We start from the raw sequence: 21,766 nt of genomic DNA, 5'->3' as shown, positions 1-21,766 counted from the left end.
CTGGCGCTGAGGTAAGGGCGGGGCTTATGTTGGCTCCGCCCCGCATGAGGCCTCGCCCGGGGCGGTACGCGCAGGGTGAGCGCTAAGGCTCTTGCTGCCCTTGGGCGTCGGCTTGTTGACCATGTCCGAGCACCTTCGCTCTGGGCCTCTGGGAAACGAGGCTGCAGGCGTGCTTTTACTGGACACCTGTGGGTTTTTTGCCCAGCTTGCCTCAACCTTCCGATGAGGGTAAGGGATTTCTTCTTTCCAAATTCCAACGTTCACTGAGTGCCTCCCCAGGGCTGACCAGTCTCCGCATTACCAGATAGGAACAGTGCCGCGGAGTGATGACAGAAGCACAGGACAACGTGATTATGGATGAGACGGGGCAAACACAGGCTGAATGATCAGAGGCTGCGTGGCGGAAGACCTGGGAACCCAGACAGGTTCCCTGTTCAGTCTGAGAGAGGGGCAGAAAGGGCTCTCAGAGGAGATTATAGACCCATGAGTGAACAAGAGCCCCAGACTCTGCCTTCGCGGTTTCCAGTACTGAGATGAAGACAGATAATTAACCAGAGACAGATAGGTGTCAGGGGAGTGTTGGGGAAGCACAGGCAGAGTAATCAGACCTGAAAGGAGGGAAACCCAGAGGAGGCACCTGACCAGCTTCGGGGCCATGGAGGGCTTCCTGAAAGAGGCATGTGTGAGCTGGATCTCAAAAGGAGGATGAAATAGGGCAAGCATAGGAGTAGTGGGTAGCTGATGAATAATTAAAATAAATATATTATTAAAATCCCATGACAGTGCTATGAAGGAAAGGAACCGGCGGCTGGGATGGAAAATAACAGTGGAGGAGGTGATTTAGATATGAACCCTGGAGTAGAAGAGCTGATGGACAAACATTCTAAGCAAACAGCAAATGCAAAAGTCCTGAAGCAAGAAAGATTTCAATGTGCTACAGAAGCCAGGGCCACACCCACTACTTGGCTTCCCTCTTGACATAATAGTATCTGAAGAGTCTTAACTGGGTTAACTAAGTGGTGTTTACCTTAAACAATTAAAGTTTTATGCCTGCCATCTTCTTTAATCTTGCAGTGAGGCCCTGGGACTGAAGGCCAAGAGTCTGAATGTGAGGCCCAAGATCTCTTAAGCACCTGGACTCAGTATCCCCACCACATTCCACTAAACCCAGGTTTATGCTGGAGGTCAGAGAGGGCTGTGGTGGGAGGTGAGGCTGGAGAGGAGACACAGGCCTGTTCATTCATTCATACTTTCTTTGAGCACCCACTATGAACCAGGTACTGTTGTAAATGCTAGAGAAGTTACAACAGTGAAGAAAGCAAAATGTCTGACCTGTTGGAACTCACTTTCTACTATTGAGAACAGTGATATAACTAGCATATCTGACACTGAGACTGAGCCCCCTATCCTGAGTCCCCCTGAGTTACCCTGAGTTTATGATTAACCTCTTTATCCAAAACTTTATTCCCTTTCTTGTCCTGCCCCTGTGCCCTTCAGGATTGAAGAGTATCAAAGAAAAAGGGAATTGAAACTGAGCAGGACCCTGTTTCTTGTTTGTAGAAAAAAGCTTTGGTCTCCTAGGCCTTCCTGTGTTCCAAAGAGTCAACCCAAAAGTTACTAATTAGGGAAGTAAGGGAATGGAAACAAAGGAAACAGGCAAGAAGCAACCTGTTCAGTGATAAAAGGGAGTCCTAGTTCCTCCTCAAGGGATATATGTAACAATCTGACGCATATCTTTAAGTTTTGTTTGCAGAAACTAAGACCCCCACCCAGGTGGAAGACAGTGACTAAATGCTGACCACAGGCATGTAGACCCCAGACTGGTTGGAACCAGAAGGTTGATGATTAAGATTTCTGAAACATCACCCAGTTACCTCACCACCAACCAATCAGAAAAAAGTCTATGAACTACAACCCTTACCCCAAATGTTACCTTTAAAACCCCTTCCCTGAAAGCCTTCAGCAAGATGTGTCTTTTGAGTTTTCCCTTCTCCCTGCATACATACATGCATGCTCAGCCACGTCTGATTCTTTTCCATCCCATGGACTGTAGCCCTCCAGCCTCCTCTGTCCATGGGATTTCCCAGGCAGGAATACTGGAGTGGGTTGCCATTTCCTTCTCCAGGGGATCTTCCTGACCCAGGGATTGAACCTGTGTCTCCTGCATTGGCAGGTGGATTCTTTACCACTGAGCCACCTGGAAAGCCTCTCCTTGCTTCAGTTCAGGTCAGTTCAGTTCAGTCGCTCAGTCGTGCCCGACTCTTTGTGACCCCATGAACCGCAGCACGCCAGGCCTCCCTGTTCATCACCAACTCCCAGAGTCCACCCAAACCCATGTCCATCGAGTCAGTGATGCCATCCAACCATCTCATCCTCTGTTGTCCCCTTCTCCTCCTGCCCTCAATCTTTCCCAGCATCAGGGTCTTTTCAAATGAGTCAGCTCTTTGAATCAGGTGGCCAAAGTATTGGAGTTTCAGCTTCAACATCAGTCCTTCCAATGAACACCCAGGACTGATCTCCTTTAGGATGGACTGGTTGGATCTCCTTGCAGTCCAGGGGACTCTCAAGAGTCTTCTCCAACACCACAGTTCAAAAGCATCAATTCTTTGGTGCTCAGCTTTCTTTATAGCCCAACTCTCACATCCATACATGACTACTGGAAAAACCATAGCCTTGACTAGACGGACCTTTGTTGGCAAAGTAATGTCTCTGTTTTTTAATATGCTGTCTAGGTTGATCATAACTTTCCTTCCAAGGAGTAAGCGTCTTTTAATTTCATGACTGCAATCACCATCTGCAGTGATTTTGGAGCCCATAAAAATAAAGGCAGTCACTGTTTCCACTGTTTCCCCATCTATTTCCCATGAAGTGATGGGACCGGATGCCATGATCTTAGTTTTCTGAATGTTGAGCTTTAAGCCAACTTTTTCACTCTCCTCTTTCACTTTCATCGAGAGGCTCTTTAGTTCTTCTTCACTTTCTGCCATGAGGGTGGTGTCATCTGCATATCTGAGGTTATCTCCTTGCTTGCTGTCCTGCAAATAAATGCTGCACTTTTCTTTACCACAACCTAGTGTCAGTAAATTGGCTTTACTGTGTGGCAGGCCAATGAACCTACATTCAGTTCTGTAACAGCCCCTGGGGTGGATAATTTTTAATACCTCCTCCACTCTACCAAAAAATTATTTTCAGTAATAATCATGTAAGTATCATTATTTTATTTGTTCTTTAATTTTAAAGTGAATAATCAAAAATTAATAAATTTCCATTTAAAAGATATTACTCAAATTCAATAAAATATTTCATGTATGAATGAAAGTTTGTACTTATCAAATAAAAATATTATGTCTTACAGTTCATACCCTGACTCACTCTTCTGAATTTTTAAACACAAAAACTCCAAAAGAACATGTAGAATGACAATAGTTTCTCCATCTTTACAATCATTGTGCTATCATTTAAATTTCTAATGTATTTAAATGCAAGACTGTACAGAGTCACAGAAATTGGAGACTCAAACTGTGCATGATATAAGGCCAAATGCTTCCAAATTGTTATGAACATATTTTCAAAATAAGCACACATAGCTCAGTCTACATATGTCAGAGGTCAACAGTATACATTAGGGTTCTCCATATTAACTTTCCTTTAGACCATTGTGGCAAACAGCCCCCTATAATCCCCTCCGCTTAGGTGTAAGCAGGGCCTGGGTGGGACTTGCTTCTACAATAGAATTCTAATAGAATTCTACAATAGAATATGGCAAAGGAGGTTTGCGTTACCTTGTGTAAGACTGTCTCCATGGACTGAGAGACTGTCCATGGCTGGCTCTGAAAGAAAGAAGTCGCCACATTGTGAGAGGATTGATGGAGAAGACCGCATGGTAAGGGATTATAGGTGGCCTCTGGGAGTCGAGAGCCATTCCCGCTGATAGCCAGCTAGAAAATGAAGACTGCATCCCCACAGCTTCAAATAGATGGAAACGCATCTTTTTCTCAGTGGAGTCTCTGATGAGATGGCAGCTCTGGCTGACCCCTGCATGGCTGCCTGAGGAGGCCCTGGAGAGAAGGCCCAGCTAAGCCATAACTGGACTGGATCCACAGAAACCATGAGATAATAAACAAGTGTTTTCTGTTTGTTTGCTTGTTTTATTTATTTTTGGCTGCACTGGGTCTTCATTGCTGCGTGGGCTTTTCTGTAGTTGAGGTGATTGGGGGCTACGCTCTACTTGCACAGGCTTCTCATTGCGGTGGCCTCCCTTTTTGCAGAGAGTGGGCTCTAGGGCATGCGGGCTTCAGTAGTTGCAGCACATGGGCTCGGTAGTTGTGGCTCTCAGGCTCTAGCGCACACGCTCAGTAGTTGAGGTACATGGGCTCAGCTGCTCTGCGGCACGTGGGATCGTCCCAGACCAGGAATCGAACCATGTCTCCTGCATTGGCAGGCAGATTCTTTACCACTGAGCCACCAAGTGTTGTTTTAAGCCACAGAATTTGTGGTAATTTACTCAGAGCAATAGAAAACTAATACACGTACAATATTTACTAAAGGATAAGAGTAATAAAAATATCTAATTTGAAACTTACCAATATATTATTAAAAGTCAACAGTTTTAAAAAACAAATTCAACAGTATTGCATTCAATTGTTCCGTCAGTAGACCTGCAAACAATTTTTTTCCTGGGGGTGGAATGATTCTTTTATCACTGATACTGTTTAGAATTTTTCAGTGTATGGCATAAAATAAACTTGGCCAACTTTTTTCCCCCAAACTTTAAACTTTTTATTTTGTGTTGCGTTATAGCTGATTACCAATGCTGTGGTAGTTTCCGGTGAACAGCAAAGGAACTCAGCTGTACATATACATAAATCAGTGCTCCCCACAAATCCCCTCCCATCCAGGCTGGCACATAACACTGAGCAGAGTTCCATGTGCTACGGTCCTTGTTAGTTATCCATTTTAAATATAGCAGTGTGAATATGACCTTTCTGAAGTCCCTAACTATCCCTTCCCCACCCCCAACCCACAACCATAAGTTCATTTTCTAAATCTGTGAGACTCTTTCTGTTTTATAAGTTCCTTTGTATCATTTCTTTTTAGATTTCACATATAGGGGATGTCATATGGTATTTCTCCTTCTCTGTCTGACTTACTTCACTCAGCATGACAAGCTCTGGGTCCATCCATGTTGCTACAAATGGCATTATTTCATTCTTTTTAATGGCTGAGTAATACTCCATCATAAAACATGTACCACATCTTCAACTTTTGATTAGTTTTATTATTATTTTAAAATTCTCACAGGGTTGGCTTGTGGTAAAGAGTTCGCCTGCCAGTGCAGGGGACGCGGGTTCAATCCCTGGTCCGGGAAGTTCTCACATGCTGTGGGGCAATTAAGTCCGTGCGCTGCTCCTACTGAGCCAGTGCTCTAGAACAACAAGAGAAACCACTGCAATGAGAAGCTTGAGCACCACAACTAGAGAGTAGCCCCTGCTTGCTGCAACTAGAGAAAGCCCAGCATAGCCAAAAATATATAAATAAATCTTAAATAAACCGCAAAATTTTCTCTACAGACCGTGCATCCCCCTTTTTCCTGTGCCCAAGTTAGACCATTCCTGTTTCCCTCCCTTTGGTACACCACTAGCTGGGGAAAAGACAGTAAGTAAGATGAGTTAATTATATACAAGGTTAAAAGGCAGTGAGCATTATGGATAAAACATACAGCCAGGTATGGGGCGTGGGAATTGCAATATGAAATAGGATTGTCAGAGAAGATCACTGCACAGGCAACATTTGAGGGAGATGAAGGAGTTAGCCCTGTTGACATCATTCTAGGGAAGAGCTTTCATGATAGAGGAACAGCTAGTGCAAAGGTGCTGGGGTGGGACAGTGTTTGGCAGAGCTCTGATTGTCCCACAACAATGGGGAGCTATGGACAGTTTTGTTTGGTTGGTTTTTCAACATGCCTCAGCTTTACTGAGCTACATCTCACATAGCATACAATGTACTCTCTTAAAGTGTGCAATTCAATGGGTTTTAGTATATTCATAGAGTTGTGCAATTATCATCACGTTCAATTTTAGAAAATTTCATCATCCTCAAAAGAAGCCCCTTACTCTTTAGCAGTCACTCCCCTTCCTCCAGTCCTCTCAGCCACAGGCAACCATGAATCTATTTTCTGTCTCTATGAATTTACCTATCCTGAACATTTCATGTAAGTAGAATCATACTACATGTGGCCTTTTGTATCTGGTTTCTCTGCCTTGGGCTTCCCTCATATCTCAGCTGGTAAAGAATCCTCCTGCAGTGCAGGAGACAGACCTGGGTTCGATCCCTCGGTTGGGTAGAATCCCCTGGAGAAGGGAAAGGCTACTCACTCCAGTATTCTGGCCTGGAGAATTCCATGGACTGTATATTCCATGGGGTCACTAAGAGTCGGACACGACTGAGTGACTTTCACTTCACTTCTCTGCCTTAGCATGTTTTCAAGGTTCATATATAAGTACTTAATTTCTTTTTATTACCAAGTAAAGAGTCCATTATATGGATATACCAAATTTTATTTATCCATTCATCAATTGATGGGCTGGATTTTCCCCCACATGTTGTCTGCTATGAACATTCATGTACAAATTTTTGTGTGAACATATGTTCTCAACTCTCTGGTATACTAAGAATGGAATTACTGAATCATATGGTAACTCTAAGTTTAAATTTTTAAGGAACTGCCAGGGGCTTCCCTGGTGGTCCAGCAGGTAATAATCCACCTGTCAATGCAGGGAACATGGGTTTGATCCTTGGTCCGGGAAGATCCTACATGCCTCTGAGCAACTAAGCCTGCAAGCCACAACTACTGAAGCCTACACGTCTAGAGCCCCTGCTCCGCAGCAAGAGTAGCCCCCAGTCACTTCAGCTAGAGAAAGCCAATGTGCTGCAACGAAGACCCAGTGCAGCCATAAATAAATAAATCTCTATTTTTTAAATTTTTAATAAATCTTAAAGAAAAGAAACTGCCAGACTGTTTTCCAAAGTGGCTGAACCATTCACACTCCCACCATCAATGTATCAAAGTTCTGATTCCTCCACATTCTTGCCAGCACTTGATATTTTCCATTAAAAAAAATGACATCCATCCTACTGAGAGTGAAGTGGTTATTTCATTGTTGTTTTGGTTTACATTTTCCTGATATTAATGATGTTGATCATCTTTTCAGGTATAGACTCTTGTATATCTTTTTTCTAGAAATGTCTATTCATGTCCTTTGTCTACTTTTAAAATGGGTCATCTTATAATTGAGTTACATGACTTCTCTTTTTATTTTGGATACAAGTACCTTATCAAATATATAATTTGCAATTTTTTCTCTCATTCTGTGGGCTGTCTCTTCACTTTCTTGATGTTCTTTGAAACAAGTTTTAAATTTTGATGGTGTCCAATTTATTTATTTTTTTTCTTTTGTTGCTTTGCTTTTGGTGTCATATTTAAGAAACCATTGTCTAAGAATGGATAATCTTAAGCAGGGGAATGACATGGCCAAATGTAAGGTTTTTAAAAAATTACTTATTTATTTATGGCTGCACTGGGTCTTTGTTGCTGCTCCCAGGCTTTTGTCTAGTTGCGGCAAGGGGGGCGCACTCTCTCGCTGCGGTGCACGGGCTTCTCATTGCAGTGGCTTCTCTTGTTTCAGGGCGCAGCCTCTAAGGGCATGCGGGTTTTAGCAGTTGCAGCACACAGGCTTAGTTGCCCCCGTGGCATGCGGAATCTTCCTGGACCAAGGATCAAACCCGGGTTCCTTTCATTGGCAGGCAGATTCTCAACCAATGGGCCACCAGGGAAGTCCTGCCAAATATAAGTTTTGAAGTGTATATTCTTGCTGCTTGCAATTAAGGTGGGAAGACTTGTGAAGTAAGAAATTTCTCTGGTCACCCTTGTTAAACGTGCAAACTCCCCCTTCCTCCATTTCTCATCTTCTGCTTCATATTTCTCCATAAACTAATCATATTCTAACAAACTGGGTAATGTGCTGTACTTACTTATTATGTCACTACTTGTCTCCACCTCATGGAATGTTGACTCCATGAGGATTAGGCTTGTCTGTTTTGTTCACCGCTCTGTCCTCGGTGCCCAGGGAAGTTGAGGAGGGGGAACCTGGTGATCACCAGGGACACAGAGAACCCCTGGATGCTCTCTGGCATAAGGAGACTGATATGAGGGGAGAAAGAAAGGCACAGGGGGTGGGGGGCGGTGGTGGCTAACAGCTCAGATGACATGATGTCAAAAGAATATTTCTTGAATAAAGTGAATACGAACAAATGGATACAGGGTTGAGGGAATAAATGAAAGAGGGGTCAAAAGACCTACCATGAGTACCACGGCCTGACCTTCCCTTGCGGAGTAGGTAGCACAGGGGCTCCCGCACTGTCCCTGGAAACCACCAGGGGGCGAAGACAGGCCGGGTCCTCGAGAGCCCATCCCGGTACCCGCCCCGCCCCGCCCGGGCGATGCAGGTCCCGGGAGCCCCAGCCACTCGGCCGGGCCTGGGGCTCCCGGATCCCACCCATACCTGAACCAGCAACAGCCGCGGGCTTCCCGAGGGCCCAGCGGCCGGTCCTCGCGCTGCAGGAGGGGAAACTGAGGCCCGGGGCGGTCGGGGCGGGGCCGGGCGGTCGGGGCGGGGCCGGCCCCCCCGCGAGTCCGAGCCCCCGCCCCCAGCCGGCCCCGCCCCGGCCCGTAAGAGGCCCCCTGGGCGCCCGGCGAAAGCGCACAGCGCGGCGCAAGGGCCGGGGCCAGGACCGCGATGGCAGCGCAGCGGCTGGGCAAACGGGTGCTGAGCAAGCTGCAGGCTCCATCGCGGGCCCGGGGGCCGGGGGGCAGCCCCGGGGGGCTGCAGAAGCGGCACGCGCGCGTCACCGTCAAGTATGACCGGCGGGAGCTGCAGCGGCGGCTGGACGTGGAGAAGTGGATCGACGGGCGCTTGGAGGAGCTGTACCGCGGCAGGGTGAGGCGGAGAGGGGTGGGGGGCACGGACGGGGAGACCCCGGGCGGGTGGGGGCTCTGGGTGTTTGTTCTCGTTGATGCACGCTGGTGCAGCCTCGTTTGCACGGCAGAACGGCAGCCTCCTGGACTCCTGGGCTCCGCCGTCTACCTTCCATGACACTCTGCTTGTGCACACACACACTTGGGTCCAGACTCCAGGCTTTAGCATATGGGAGCTGGAGTGACCTTATCTGGACAAAGGGTGAGGGCAAGGGGGATGTCTTAAAACCAAACACAGACATGGTGTCTGGGGTAGATACAACCACAGCATGCAGCAGAGGAAGCATTGACGTTCACAGACAGGCTCAAGGACGCGCTGTGGCCACTCGCAGACACAGTGACAGAAGCAACAACCCCACACAGCCTCCCCGGGACACGAGGGGAGCACTGACAGGGCAACCTCTGCGACTGCTGCAGGCTCTCCCAGTCACCCCAACACAGGCCACGACCATGCGCAGACACAGCACGACTAGACCCACACAGAAGGAGTCTCGTCACGGCTGTTCACAGACACACAGCAAAGCTGTGGCAAGTGGCAGACGGTGCAAGCTGCAACAGCTACCTCTGACACCCAGTGATTCAAGTAACGACCATCCATTATCTCCTAAAAGCAAAAAAGCGATCATCACTTTGCAAGCGCAATGATAGATGCTGCAGCCACGCACAGACATAAAATAACAGAAATTATAGCTACACCCAGACAGTAAACCGCGTAAGCCATGGGCTCCTCCGGCCACACAAAGGCAGAAACTGCATCTGCCCGTGAACACACACAGCATAGGCTATAGCCTCCACTGCTATCTCGTGGGCCACAGACAGTCATGACATTTCACTGTCTGTAGTCACATTTGTACAACACACACATGCTGCAGAACACGGTTACAGGCACACACACACACACACACACAGGATGAGCGATTGTCTTCAGCACAGCTCGAAGGTGGGAGACGCCACAGCCCCTTGCAGTAACCCGAGGCCCCTCTGTCCTCAGACACGTGTGGGCTCACACTGATGGACAGTGGCTAGTGGTAGGTGGCATAGCTAGCCAGACTGTCAGGGACACAAGCTGTGGTCACTTACTGATTGATCCATGCCGCGGTGAGACAAACACTGCTAAGCCGGAGTCTCCCACCGCCCACCCTTAGGACCACAGACCCCTGTACCAGCCGCAGAGAACATCACACACACACATGACACATCTCTGCACCCTCCCGTCGCCCCTGGTCTCAAACACAGAGACTCACATAGGCGGTTTACACACTTAAAGACATTCCACGCCACACACCATCCCCCAACCACCCAGGCCTGAAGCCCGCAGTGGAATCAGCCGGACTTTGTTGGAGGAGGAGAGACTGTAGCCTCTGGGATCTCTTTGCTGCATCTGTCCCCCACAGGGGTACCGAGCCAGCCTGCATTTGGCCCTTTACCCCGAGAGGCCACCCAAGGGTGCCCCTCCTGGCTGCTCAAAATTGGGCTCGTGACTTATCCCACCCACACACCTTGGGGACTTGAGGGTTGTGCTAGGGCCCCAGGGGGTGACCCCAACCCCCACCCCCATCCCCTGGGGCTAGGGGCCATCCCCAGCAGGCTCTAGCCTGCCAGCTTCCCTCCCCTCCACCTAGTGCTTAAACTTTTCCTTGAAAGGACAGAGCCAGCCCCTCTCCAGAATCCCAGAATCTGACATTCCAAGACTCGACCAGGCCTGCTTCCCACTGTGGGAACTGGGGCCAAGGCAGGAGCGCAGTGCCAGGCCTGAAACTCCCGGGACCCAGGGGCCAGGATCCGAGCTGGTACAGGCTCTGGGGCCTCTGTCAACCCATCTGTCACCCCCCCTGCCCTGCCCCCGCCACCACACCCAGATGTCCCGCCTTGGCGGTGCTGTCCCTGACTACCACATTATTGCTCCAGGACCCGCCAGCTGGGCCCTGGGGCGGCTGGGGCTCCTCCGGAGCCCGGGACAAAGGCAGGGGAGGGAGGGGAAGGGACCCTGACTGCCCCTCCTTCTCCGCTCAGGAGGCAGACATGCCCGATGAGGTCAACATTGACGAATTGTTGGAACTAGAGAGTGAAGAAGAGAGAAGCCGGAAAATCCAGGTAGGTGGAAGGGAAAGCCCCGCACATAGCCCCCTCCCCTGCATCTCCCTAAAATCGTATCAATAATTAACGGGTTTATTGAACACTCCCTCAGTGCCAGGCACTGTTTCAATGGCTTCAAGCTCAGTAACTTATTTAATCTTCACAAAACCCTCCAAAGGGACTGTTATCTCCATTGCACTACTATCGCTACTATTATCTCCATTTTCAAGGAAAATGACCCCGGAGAAATCTAATCACTTGCCCAGGGTCACACAACTCAGCAGGAGCAGACCTGAGAGTCTGCACACAGTGTCCCTGCTCTTCTGGCCTCTGTGCTCCTGGAGGGAGGAAATGCTTTGTGACCTTCTGGCCCTCTCTGGATCCAGCGCTGGTTGTGGGACTGAGTGCCTGGACTCATCCCTAACCCCCAATAGCTCTCTAAGACGCTCAGATCTATTTCTTCCCTGGAAGCCACGTGGGAAGTCCACCTGGACGTCCATTTGTCTTGCTTCGTTGGGGCTTTGTTGGGCTGGAGGGGTGTAGGTGTTGGTCATTTACTATTTTTTTTTCTGTTGGGGGGTGTTTAGGGGCTCCTAAAGTCGTGCACGAACCCCACAGAGGTGAGTTTTCTGTCCCCCACTCTAGGCCCTGTTCTGTCCCCTGCACCCGTGGGGATGGGGTGGGGGTGGGGGGTGGCCTCTGGGGAGGAGGGTGGAAGCTGGTGGGGCCCGCAGAGGGAACCCTGGGGGCCCTGCCTGTCCCAGGGCCCTTTTCTCATCTCAGTGGTGTCTTTTGTCTTCCTCACTCCTGTCCCCTCGACCCCCGTCTGCCGCCCTGGGGGCTCCATTACCTGCCCTTGCTGAGACGCTCCCCCATCTGTCTCCTGCCTCTGCCTCTCTCCCCCGTCCCTGCCTGCAGCACCCTGGGGCTCCCTTCCCCACCTCTCAGGGGCCCCCCAGACCTTCCAGGCCCTGAGCGGCCCAGCTCCTCCCACTTCCTTCCCGGCTTTAAAAGGGAAAACTATTCGTGTTTCTCCGACCAGACCAGCTCTGGGCTGCCCGAGGGACAAACGTCACTGTGTATCTGTCTGCCCTGGAGCTGGCTGAGGCCGTTGGCCCCTGGGGACCCCCCTCCTGGTAATCTCTTGGCCTGAGAAAGAGCCCCATGTCGCCCTGTGGCTCCGTTTCTTTCTCGGTCCCCTCGTTTCTCTCCCCACCTCTTCTCTGCATCTCTCTCCGTTTCTCTCTCGCCCTGTCTCCGGTCTCTTCCTCTCCGTCCGGCATGTTCGCCTCCATCTGGAGCCTCTGCCCCTCCTGACCTCCACCTCCGTGCGCTCTCACTGAGCAGAGAGCAGGAAGAAGAGGGGTCCCGGGTCAGAAGGGCGGGGCTGGCCAGGGGGCGCCCCCACCCCGCCGTGTTCTCAGCACCCTCGCCTGTCCTCAGGACTTCGTCCAGGAGCTGCTGGCGAAGCTGCGAGGCCTCCACAAGCAGCCAGGCCTCCGTCAGCCCAGCCCCTCCGGCGACGGCAGCCTGAGCCCCCGCCAGGACCGAGCCCGGACCGCGCCGCCCTGACCCTCTCTGGCCTCTGTGACCTGCTCCGTCTCCCCGCCACCCAGCGCCGTCCCGGCTTGTTTATAAGTTGTATTTAATGGTTCCCTAACAATAACACCGCGTGCCTGTTTTTCCTCTCCCCGGTTACTGTGGGCTTCCCCGAGCGCCTCCCCCCACCGCCCTCTCTCCTGCTGCGCCTCCTCGGCCCCGGCCCCCGCAGCTGGCCCGGACAGATGGAGAACAGCTCCTCAGCCAGAGAGCATGAGAACAGGCCCTGCTGACCTTCCACCCCTGGGGCTCACATCCTGTCCTCGCCTCCCGCAGCCTTGGCCTAGCCCCAGCCAGCAGGGCCTCCGTATGTGGGCAGTGGTGGGAGGGGGGTCCTGTGGGGAGGACCACCTGTGGGCCACCACAGCAGAGGCCCGGGACCGAATGTGCCTGCTGTGACCGCAGCGTACCCGGAACAAACCGTTCATCCTCTCAATAGATTTTATTGCACATTCATTGGATGCTTTTACCCCTGGGTCCGGAAGATCCCCTGGAGGAGGAAATGGCAACCCACTCCAGTATTCCCGCCTGGGAAATTCCATGGACAGAGGAGCCTGGCGGGCTACAGTCCGTGGGGTGGCAAGAGTCGGACATGACTTGGTGACTAAACCACTACCGTTGGATGCTTAGCACTGCTATTGGTATTGAGGTCACAGAGATGAGCAGAAAATGGCCCCTGGGGTCAAGGTGGTGGGGAAGGAGAGCTTGCATGCAGAAGGTTAGAGCAGTGTGCTGAATGGTTCAAAGTACTTGGGAGCCTAGGGAGTGGGAGGAGTGGTTTGCTCTTGGGGTGGTGAAGAAATCTAGGAGTGCTTCCCGAAGAAAGTGACACTTAGGCAGGGCTTTGAAGGATGTGTAGGAGTTTGTGTGAAATGGGTACCCTTATTTGAGGACTCTGAACTGGTGGGCGATGGGATTAACATTGGGCCTGAGGAGGCTTCCCTGGTGGCTCAGATGGTAAAGTATCTGCCTGCAGTATGGGATACCCAGGTTCCATCCCTGGGTCAGGAAGATCCCCTGGGGAAGGAAATGGCAACCCACTCCAGTACTCTTGCCTGGAAAGTTCCATGGATGGAGGAGCCTGATGAGCTATAGTCCCTGGGGGTCGCAAAGAGTTGGACACAACTGAGCGACTTCACTTTCTTTCTGAGACAGGGAAGATAACAAATAATTGGCAGGCCCATCTATCAGTCGGAACGGATAAGTCCTTCAGAACTGAGACAGGGAAGCCAATTGGGCTGGGGCATGCTCATGCTTGGGAAAGGAGGCCCTGAAGAGTCTTAGGGGAAGGGCCAGGGTATCAAGTGAATAGTGGCTATTTACCAAAGACTGTGGAAGTATTTCATTATTTTAACAATAGTTCTGTTTGTACCATCAGTCCCAGCCATGTACAGTCAGGAGATGGGGGTGTGACTGTGGCTGTGTTTAGCAGTGAGGTCGGGCCAGAGCTGCTTTGTGACCTTCTGGCCCTCTCTGGATCCAGCGCTGGTCGTGGGGCTGAGTGTCTGGACTCATCCCCAGCCTGGAGGGGCAAAGCACCTCTCCCATCTCACCCCTACTAACCAAAATTGAGCCTCAACCCCCCATACCCATTCAGTGCCACCCAGCAGCCTTGCCAAGATTAGGCACCCATCCCAGGGGTCCGAGTTCCAGTCTGGCAGGAAGAGAAGCTGACGCTGGAGAAGAATATCCAGGAGCACCTGGTCTGTCCAGCTGTTCAGGTGATCTTGCTGACCCTATGCAGACAGACCTCAGGCTTCCAGTGCCTCCTCCCCTCCACACAACTGGATACAGAGTGTGAGGGAGGAATCCCTCCTCCTGGCATCCAAGTGAAGTCTTGGGTATGCCACGTGTTGGGCCTCTCCTCATCTGTAAAGTGGGGACTTCACCCTTGAGGAAACTGAGGCCCAGATAGTGATGTCAGTTGCCCCCAGTCACTCAGCTGGAAAGTGGCACTTGGTTTCAATTCTAGGCATTATGACTCCAGAACCTAGCTACTACTTCACTACAGTGCCCTTAAGCCATAGCTTTAGCATAAACTGCAGTTCTTCAGGGGCAAGAAGAAGTGTACTAATTCATACTAAGGTGTTAGTGACTGCTAACAGCTCTCTGAGAAAGACTATTGAAAAGGCAATGCAGGGAGTTCCTTGGCGTTCCAGTGGTTAAGACTGCGCCTCTAATGCAGGGGCCATGGGTTTGATGGGAAACTATGTCCCACATGCTGTGTGGTGCAGCCAAAATTTTTTTTTAAATTAAGGGCAATACAATTTGACTGAGGACACGGCCAGAACAAAAGGACCGGGAAGCAGCATACCATAGTGGGTAAGAGCATGAGCTCTGGGGTTAATGCCTGGATTCAAGGGCCTTCTGTTCTACTTTGCAGCTGTGTGGTCTAGTGCAAATCACTTAACCCCTCTGTGTCCACATGCCTCAAGTGTCCACATCTGTAAAATGAAGATGGTGATAATAGTACCTGCCTCCCAGGGTGGTTGTGAAGTTTAAATGGATCGATCATAGACTAGCGCCAGGGCTTTATTATCATAATGCTTATTAGCATTATGATCAACCTTATCACTGGGGGGGAGGACTGAACCATTAACTCTTTACAGCCACCATCCCTGGTCAACAAAATGTCCCCGGGGACACTGAATCACAGCCCCTCTCTTAAGGAAAAGTCACAAAGGACACAGTGTACCTGACCTACCAGGTTTGCATCATTGCCACACTCACCTCACCCTGCTTCCCAGGGATCTGCGATCTTATTTTCCACTTATCAGTCAAATAATGCTTTTTCTCACTTTTTTTTTTCTTTGTTTGTAAATTTTGGCTTCACCTCTCAGTTCGTGGGATCTTGGATTGAACCCGGGTCGGGGGTTCAAACAGAATTCAAACCACTGGACCTTCAGGGAAGTCCCTCTTACTTTTTAAATCTTCCACCTTGCTCCCTCCATGGGCTTCTTTCGGCTTCAGAAGAGAAACCAAAGTCTCTCCCTCCACTCTCCACCCTCCTCACCTGTCATCATTCTGCCTTCACCCCTCCTCTTTCCCTCCCCCACCTTCTCTTCCAGGAGGCTCTTCCCCTTCTGGACTCTCAAATGTTTCTCTGCCTGAGCACTCTGTTCAGAATCCCTCATCATTTAGATGTAATTTCAGACAGGTGTCCTTGAGCCCCTTATCTAAGAAGCCACCCTGTCGCTATCCTGTCACAATAAATTTTCTCCACAGGATTTATCACACCCTGAAATTTTAGTTTATTTTCTGTCCACCCTCCCTGGTCACTTGCTCAGTCGCTTTTGTCGTGTCTGGCTCTTTGCAACCCTATGGGCTGTAGCCCACGAGGCTCCTCCGTCCATGGAATTCTCCAGGTAAGGATACTGGAGTGAGTTGCCATGCCCTCCTCCAGGAGATCTTCCCAACCCAAGGATCAAACCTGTGCCTTTTGCGTCTCCGGCTTTGCAGGCGGGTTCTTTACCACTGAGCCACTGAACCACCACGGAAGCCCCTACCTTCCCCCTCTTTAAGAATATTAGCTCCTTAGGCCCAGCGGTATTCCTAACGTCAGGAGCAGCGCCTGGCACCCGGCAGGTGCTGGACCAATAACAGCGCCTCCTGGTGGCCACATTCTCCGCTCATTAGTAGCCCTCCTCAACTGGACGTGAAGCCTTAGCGCCCCCTCGTGGCTTCGCGACTTGTTTTAAACCACACCCCAAAGGTCAGTTACTCCAGGAGGCTCAGCCAGTGTTTAATTAAGAGCTGGCTGCAGAGGTTGCTACTGCAAAGCACTCGCCCATCTTTGATCACCACCAGAAGCTTTGCAAATAGAAATGGGGTCACACTGATGATGTGATTGTTAATCACAATTGGCTTAAATGTTTTAGAAATACTACTCGCCTTTATAATAAAGGGGGCAGTAAGGCTATTCATAAAAGGTAAAAATACATAAATCCTTGATGGAAAAAGCATCAATGTGCCAATAAAGGATATGGAAGATAATGTGGAGAAAAATGAGACTATCCATGCCTTTGTGTAAGATATCTTAGTATTATCCACATGTCAGTTCTCTCCAAATTAGTCAATAATTCAAAGCAGCTTCAATCAGAATTCTGGATGGATTTTTTGAGATACTTGATAAAACCTACTCTAACATTTGTATGGAGGAATGCATGCATGCGTGCTGAGTCACTTCAGTCGTATCCAACTCTTCGATGCTATGGACTGTAGCTTGCCAGGCTCCTTTGTCCATGGAATTTCTCAGGCAAGAATATTGGAGTTGGTTGCCATGCCCTCCTCCAGAGGATCCTCCTGACCCAGGGATCGAATCATGTATCTTAGGTCTCCTTTATTGGCAGGCAGGTTCTTTACAGGGCACTAGCACCACCTGGGAAGCCGTATGGAAGAATAACTAAGTCAGCATTAGAGAGGAAAGAGAAGGGGGCTTGCTCTATCAAATATTAGCCATATTGCAAAACCATAGTAATGAAAACTCTGGGGATTTCTCTGGTGGTCCAGTGGTTGGGACTCCATGCTTCCAGGGCAGGGGACTTGGGTTTGATCCCTGGTCAGGTAAATAGGATCCCACATGTCAACAGGTGCGGCCAAAAATAAATAAAACCATGGCATTGATGCAGCAACAGATGAATACAGCAAAGAAAGAAGAGACTCGCAGACGGGACCACCAGGCTCCTCTGTCCGTGGGACTTCCCAGGCAAGACTACTGGAGGGGGTTGCCATTTTCTACTCCAGTATTTGTTTTTGTGATTTTGCTTGCCTCAGGCAGTAAAACACATCTAGTCCTTGTTATTTCATCTTGGTCAGAGGCCGAAGTCTCCATGAAACTTCAAAACATACTTCAAAACATTTCTTGTCTGTCTCCTCTTGTAAGCAGATAGGGTAGAGGGTCCCTGGAGAAAAAGAACGAGGCATGGGTTTCCTGACACAAGAGAAGCCATTTAAGAACAAATTCATTCATTTATTTAGTTATTTTTGACTGTGCTGGGTCTTCGTTGCTGCGTGGGCTTTTTTATAGTTGCGGCCAGCACGGGCTCCTTTCTAGTTGCGGTGCTCGGGCTTCTCATTTCAGTGGCTTCTCTTGCGGAGCAGGGGCTCTCGGGTGTGTGGGCTCAGGAGTTGCAGCTCCCAGGCTCCAGAGCATAAGCTCAATAGTGTGGAGCACACACAGGCTTAGTTGCTCCTCAGCATGTGCGATCTTCCCGGACCACGGATTGAACCCTTGTCTTCTGCACTGGCAGGTAGATTCTTTACCACTGAGCCACCGAGGAAACCTGAGAATCCATTTTAGACCTGAGAAGTCATTTTGTGATCTGAGCCCAGCCACAAGGCTTGCCCTTGAATAGTTCTCAGTAATCAGTGAACTAAAGGGAATAAAAGAATGCAGAAACAAAAGAGGGTTAGCATGCAAGACAACAATAGCAAAGATAATATATCAGTGGTAAAGACTCTCAGTTCTATTTCAGTGGTAAAGATTAACCTGAAGGGCTCAACCACCAGATCAGAACCTCAGGGATGAGGACGTTGACCTGTTCTGACCCTTGTAACTTTAATCAACTAAAGCTTGGACTCTGTTGGCCACCCAAACCCCTTCATGAGTATGCATGCACCCTTAGCTTAAAACTTTCCCAGTTTTACTGTCTGAGGAGACACTGTTTTGGGAGAGATCCCTGGTGTTCTCCTTACTTACTGCTGTTCAGTTCAGTTCAGTCGCTCAGTCGTGTCCGACTATTTGTGACCCCATGGACGCCAGGCCTCCCTGTCCATCACCAACACCGAAGAGTTTACTCAAACTCATGACCATTGAGTTGGTGATGCCATCCAACCATCTCATCCTCTGTCGTCCCCTTCTTCTTCCACCTTCAATCATTCCCAGCATCAAGGTCTTTTCAGATGAGTCAGTCTTTGAATCAGGTGGTCAAAGTATTGGAGTTTCAGCTTCAACATCAGTCCTTCCAATGAACACCCAGGACTGATTTCCTTTAGGGTTGACTGGCTGAATCTCCTTGCAGTCCAGGGGACTCTCAAGAGTCTTCTCCAACAACATAGTTCAAAAGCATAAATTATTCAGCGCTCAGCTTTCCTTATAGTCCAACTCTCACATCCATACATGACCACTGGAAAAACCATAGCCTTGACTAGACGGATGTTTGTTGGCAAAGTAACATCTCTGCTTTTTAATATGCTGTCTAGGTTGATTATAACTTTTCTCCCAAGGAGTAAGCGTCTTTTAATTTCATGGCTGCAGTCACCATCTGCAGTGATTTTGGAGCCCAGAAAAATAAAGTCTGCCACTGTTTCCACTGTTTCCCCATCTATTTGCCATGAAGTGATGGAACCAGATGCCATGATCTTAGTTTTCTGAATGTTGAGTTTTAAGCCAACTTTTTCATTCTCCTCTTTTACTTTCATCAAGAGGCTCTTTAGTTCTTTGCTTTCTGCCATAAGGGTGGTGTCATCTGCATATCTGAGGTTATTGATATTTCTCCTGGTGATCTTGATTCCAGTTTGTGCTTCATCCAACCCAGCATTTCTCATGATGTACTTTGCATGTAGCTTAAATAAGCAGGGTGACAATATACAGCCTTGACGTACTCCTTTTCCTATTTGGAACCAGTCTGTTGTTCCATGCCCAGTTCTAACTGTTTCTTCCTGACCTGCATACAGGTTTCTCAAGAGGCAGGTCAGGTGGTCTGGTTTTCCCATCTCTTTAAGAATTTTCCAGAGTTTGTTGTGGTCCACATAGTCAAAGGTTTTGGCATAGTCAATAAGGTAGAAATAGATGTTTTTCTGGAACTCTCTTGCTTTTTCTATGATCCAGCGGATGTTGGCAATTTGATCTCTGGTTCCTTTGCCTTTTCTAAATCCAGCTTGAACATCTGGAAGTTCACGGTTCATGTACTATTGAAGACTGGCTTGGAGAATTTTGAGCATTACTTTATTAGCATGTGAGATGCGTGCAATTGTGCAGTAGTTTGAGCATTCTTTGGCATTGCCTTTCTTTGGGATTGGAATGAAAGTGATAATAAATCCTTCCTTTTCCCTTGCTCTGGCTTAGTCCTATCTTTAGGCTCAACACCCACCAAGAGGTGAACTCATTCAGGTAACATCTGTCAACCACAGACTGCCAGTGACTGAACAGCAACAGCAAGGGCATTTGCCGTCTCCCTGAGCTACTGCAGCTACTGACCTTCGCCACTCCCTGGAGGGAGTTCAGGGTGGAGAGTGAGACACTCTGTGCTCCAGGGAAACTGGTGGAACAGGTCTTTAGATAGATATTCTCAGGAGTTGATTTCATGATCCTAATCCTTGTTGTTGTTTAGTCACTCAGTCCTGTCCCACTCTTTGGGACCCCATGGTCCATAGCTCTCCAGGCTCCTCTGTCCATAGGATTCCCCAGGCAAGAATACTGGCGTGGGTTGCCACATCTTTCTCCAGGGGATATTCCCAACTCAGGGATCAAACCTGTGTCTCCTGCATTGGCAGGCAGATTCTCTACCACTGAGCCACCAGGGAAACCCTTATATCTAGAAAAGCACTAAATCCCTTCATGGTGACTCCTCATGACCAGAAGAGACCCTTTTGTAAAGTAAGCGCTTGATTTTGTTGAACTCTCCCTTCACCAGAATCTTATATATTGACCTCCCCCCACTCCCTCTTTGGAGCAGTCTCTCAGAGCTGTCTGAGTTGCTGTCTCCTGGGCCGCAGTCCTCATTTTGCCCCAAATAAAACTTAAATTGCAACTCTCGTGTTGTGCATCTTTTTAGTCGACAATTCCTTCTCATATATCAGCTCCAGGAGAGCAGGGATTGTTGTCTGCTTTCTTTCTTTCTTTTTTTTTTCTTTTTCTGCAGGGTTCTTCATTCTTAAAACTGCATCTGACACAGGATAGGTACTTGTTAACCTTTTTTTTTTGCACAGTATTTGTTAATCATTTATTTATCTAGAGAAACTATTCCTTAGCCCAGATATTCATAGTTCAGGAACACAGGCAAGTGGCAAACTTCCATGGAACGCAACCCAAAGAAATTCTTTCTATTCTAAAATCACATTGCACTCTGAAAGATACCTGTCTTCCTGACCTCAAAAGCTTTTATGGAGTTATAATTTTTGCAGAAATCTGCATATATCTTCTTTCCTTATTCAACCACAGCAAGCTTACAGAAAGTTGCAACTCCCAAGGAGACAGTGAATAATCCAAGGATATGAAATCACAGATATTGGCCAGAAGTCCACACATCTGAGGTTTTGTCAAAGAACTGGAAGCCATGGTAGTTTTTCTCCTTGACAACTCAACAACAATATCCTTCCAGACAGATGGAGAAATGGACCTTGGTAAATATTTATAGAAGAGATGATTAAATGGATGAAGTGGGTCTTATTATGATTCCACTTTACAGATGAGGAAATTGGGGCACAGTGAGGGCCAGTCATTTGTAAAGAGAGTCAAACTCAGGCAATCTGACTCCCGAGCCCGAACTCTTAACCACAAGACAGCTGCCACTCTACTAAACATGGACTGGGCTGTCTCTCTGACTTTTTCTAAGACCCACTTCCTCGCTGTAGCAAGGAATGCAGTCTCCCATGACTGAGCATTCTCATACTCCCAACATGAGGGTGGTGATTCACTCACTGCTGTAGCCCTGGGGCCCAACACAGACACATGGTGAAAGTGAAAGTGAAAGTAAAAATGTTAGTTGCTCAGTTGTCTGATTCTTTGCAACTCCATGGACAGTAGCCCCCCAGACTCCTCTGTTCATGCAGTTCTCCAGGTAAGAATACTGGAGTGGGTTACCTTTCCCTTCTCCAGGGGATCTTCTCAACCTAAGGATCAAGCCCGCATCTCCTGAATCTCCTCCATTGCAGGTGCATTCTTTATCATCTGAGCCACCAGGGAAGCCCAACATGGGCACATAGTTGGCACTCATTTGCTGAATCAATGAATGAATGGATAAATAAGAGACTTGAAGAGACTTAGACTGTGTCCATCAGGATTTTTGGTTGCAAGCCACAGACCTTATGGTGGACCTGAATTAACGACCTCTCTAC

General features: G+C 48.8%; 1 protein-coding gene across 2 annotated transcripts; it reads left to right on the top strand.

Annotated features, from left to right (window-relative positions):
• Positions 1–8,521: 8,521 nt before the first annotated feature.
• Positions 8,522–20,434, top strand: PPP1R14A (protein phosphatase 1 regulatory inhibitor subunit 14A). Of its 2 annotated transcripts, XR_010661703.1 has the most exons (5): positions 8,522–8,996; positions 11,048–11,128; positions 11,698–11,730; positions 12,029–12,246; positions 12,554–12,641. XR_010661703.1 is itself a non-coding variant. In XM_065926012.1 (4 exons), exons 1-4 carry the CDS (start codon positions 8,796–8,798, stop codon positions 12,680–12,682), a joined length of 444 nt encoding a protein of 147 aa, XP_065782084.1. In that variant the 5' UTR covers positions 8,522–8,795; the 3' UTR covers positions 12,683–20,434. The 2 variants fall into 2 exon arrangements, 1 of the variants encoding a protein (XP_065782084.1); XM_065926012.1 differs by lacking the exon at positions 12,029–12,246 and having other exon boundaries at positions 12,554–20,434.
• Positions 20,435–21,766: the final 1,332 nt, after the last annotated feature.

Source organism: Muntiacus reevesi, chromosome 2, assembly GCF_963930625.1.
Source record: "Muntiacus reevesi chromosome 2, mMunRee1.1, whole genome shotgun sequence".
Lineage (NCBI taxonomy): Eukaryota > Metazoa > Chordata > Mammalia > Artiodactyla > Cervidae > Muntiacus > Muntiacus reevesi.
The sequence above is the reverse complement of the archived record's forward strand: the minus strand, read 5'-3'. Positions and strand labels throughout refer to the sequence as shown.

Bases quoted from the DNA above. Each gene is read 5' to 3' on its own strand.
- PPP1R14A (XM_065926012.1), top strand. From the start codon at position 8,796: ATGGCAGCGCAGCGGCTGGGCAAACGGGTGCTGAGCAAGCTGCAGGCT. The intron at 11,129-11,697 runs GTAGGTGGAAGG...GGGGGTGTTTAG, and splicing joins AGAGAAGCCGGAAAATCCAG to GGGCTCCTAAAGTCGTGCAC. The intron at 11,731-12,553 runs GTGAGTTTTCTG...GCCTGTCCTCAG, and splicing joins CGTGCACGAACCCCACAGAG to GACTTCGTCCAGGAGCTGCT.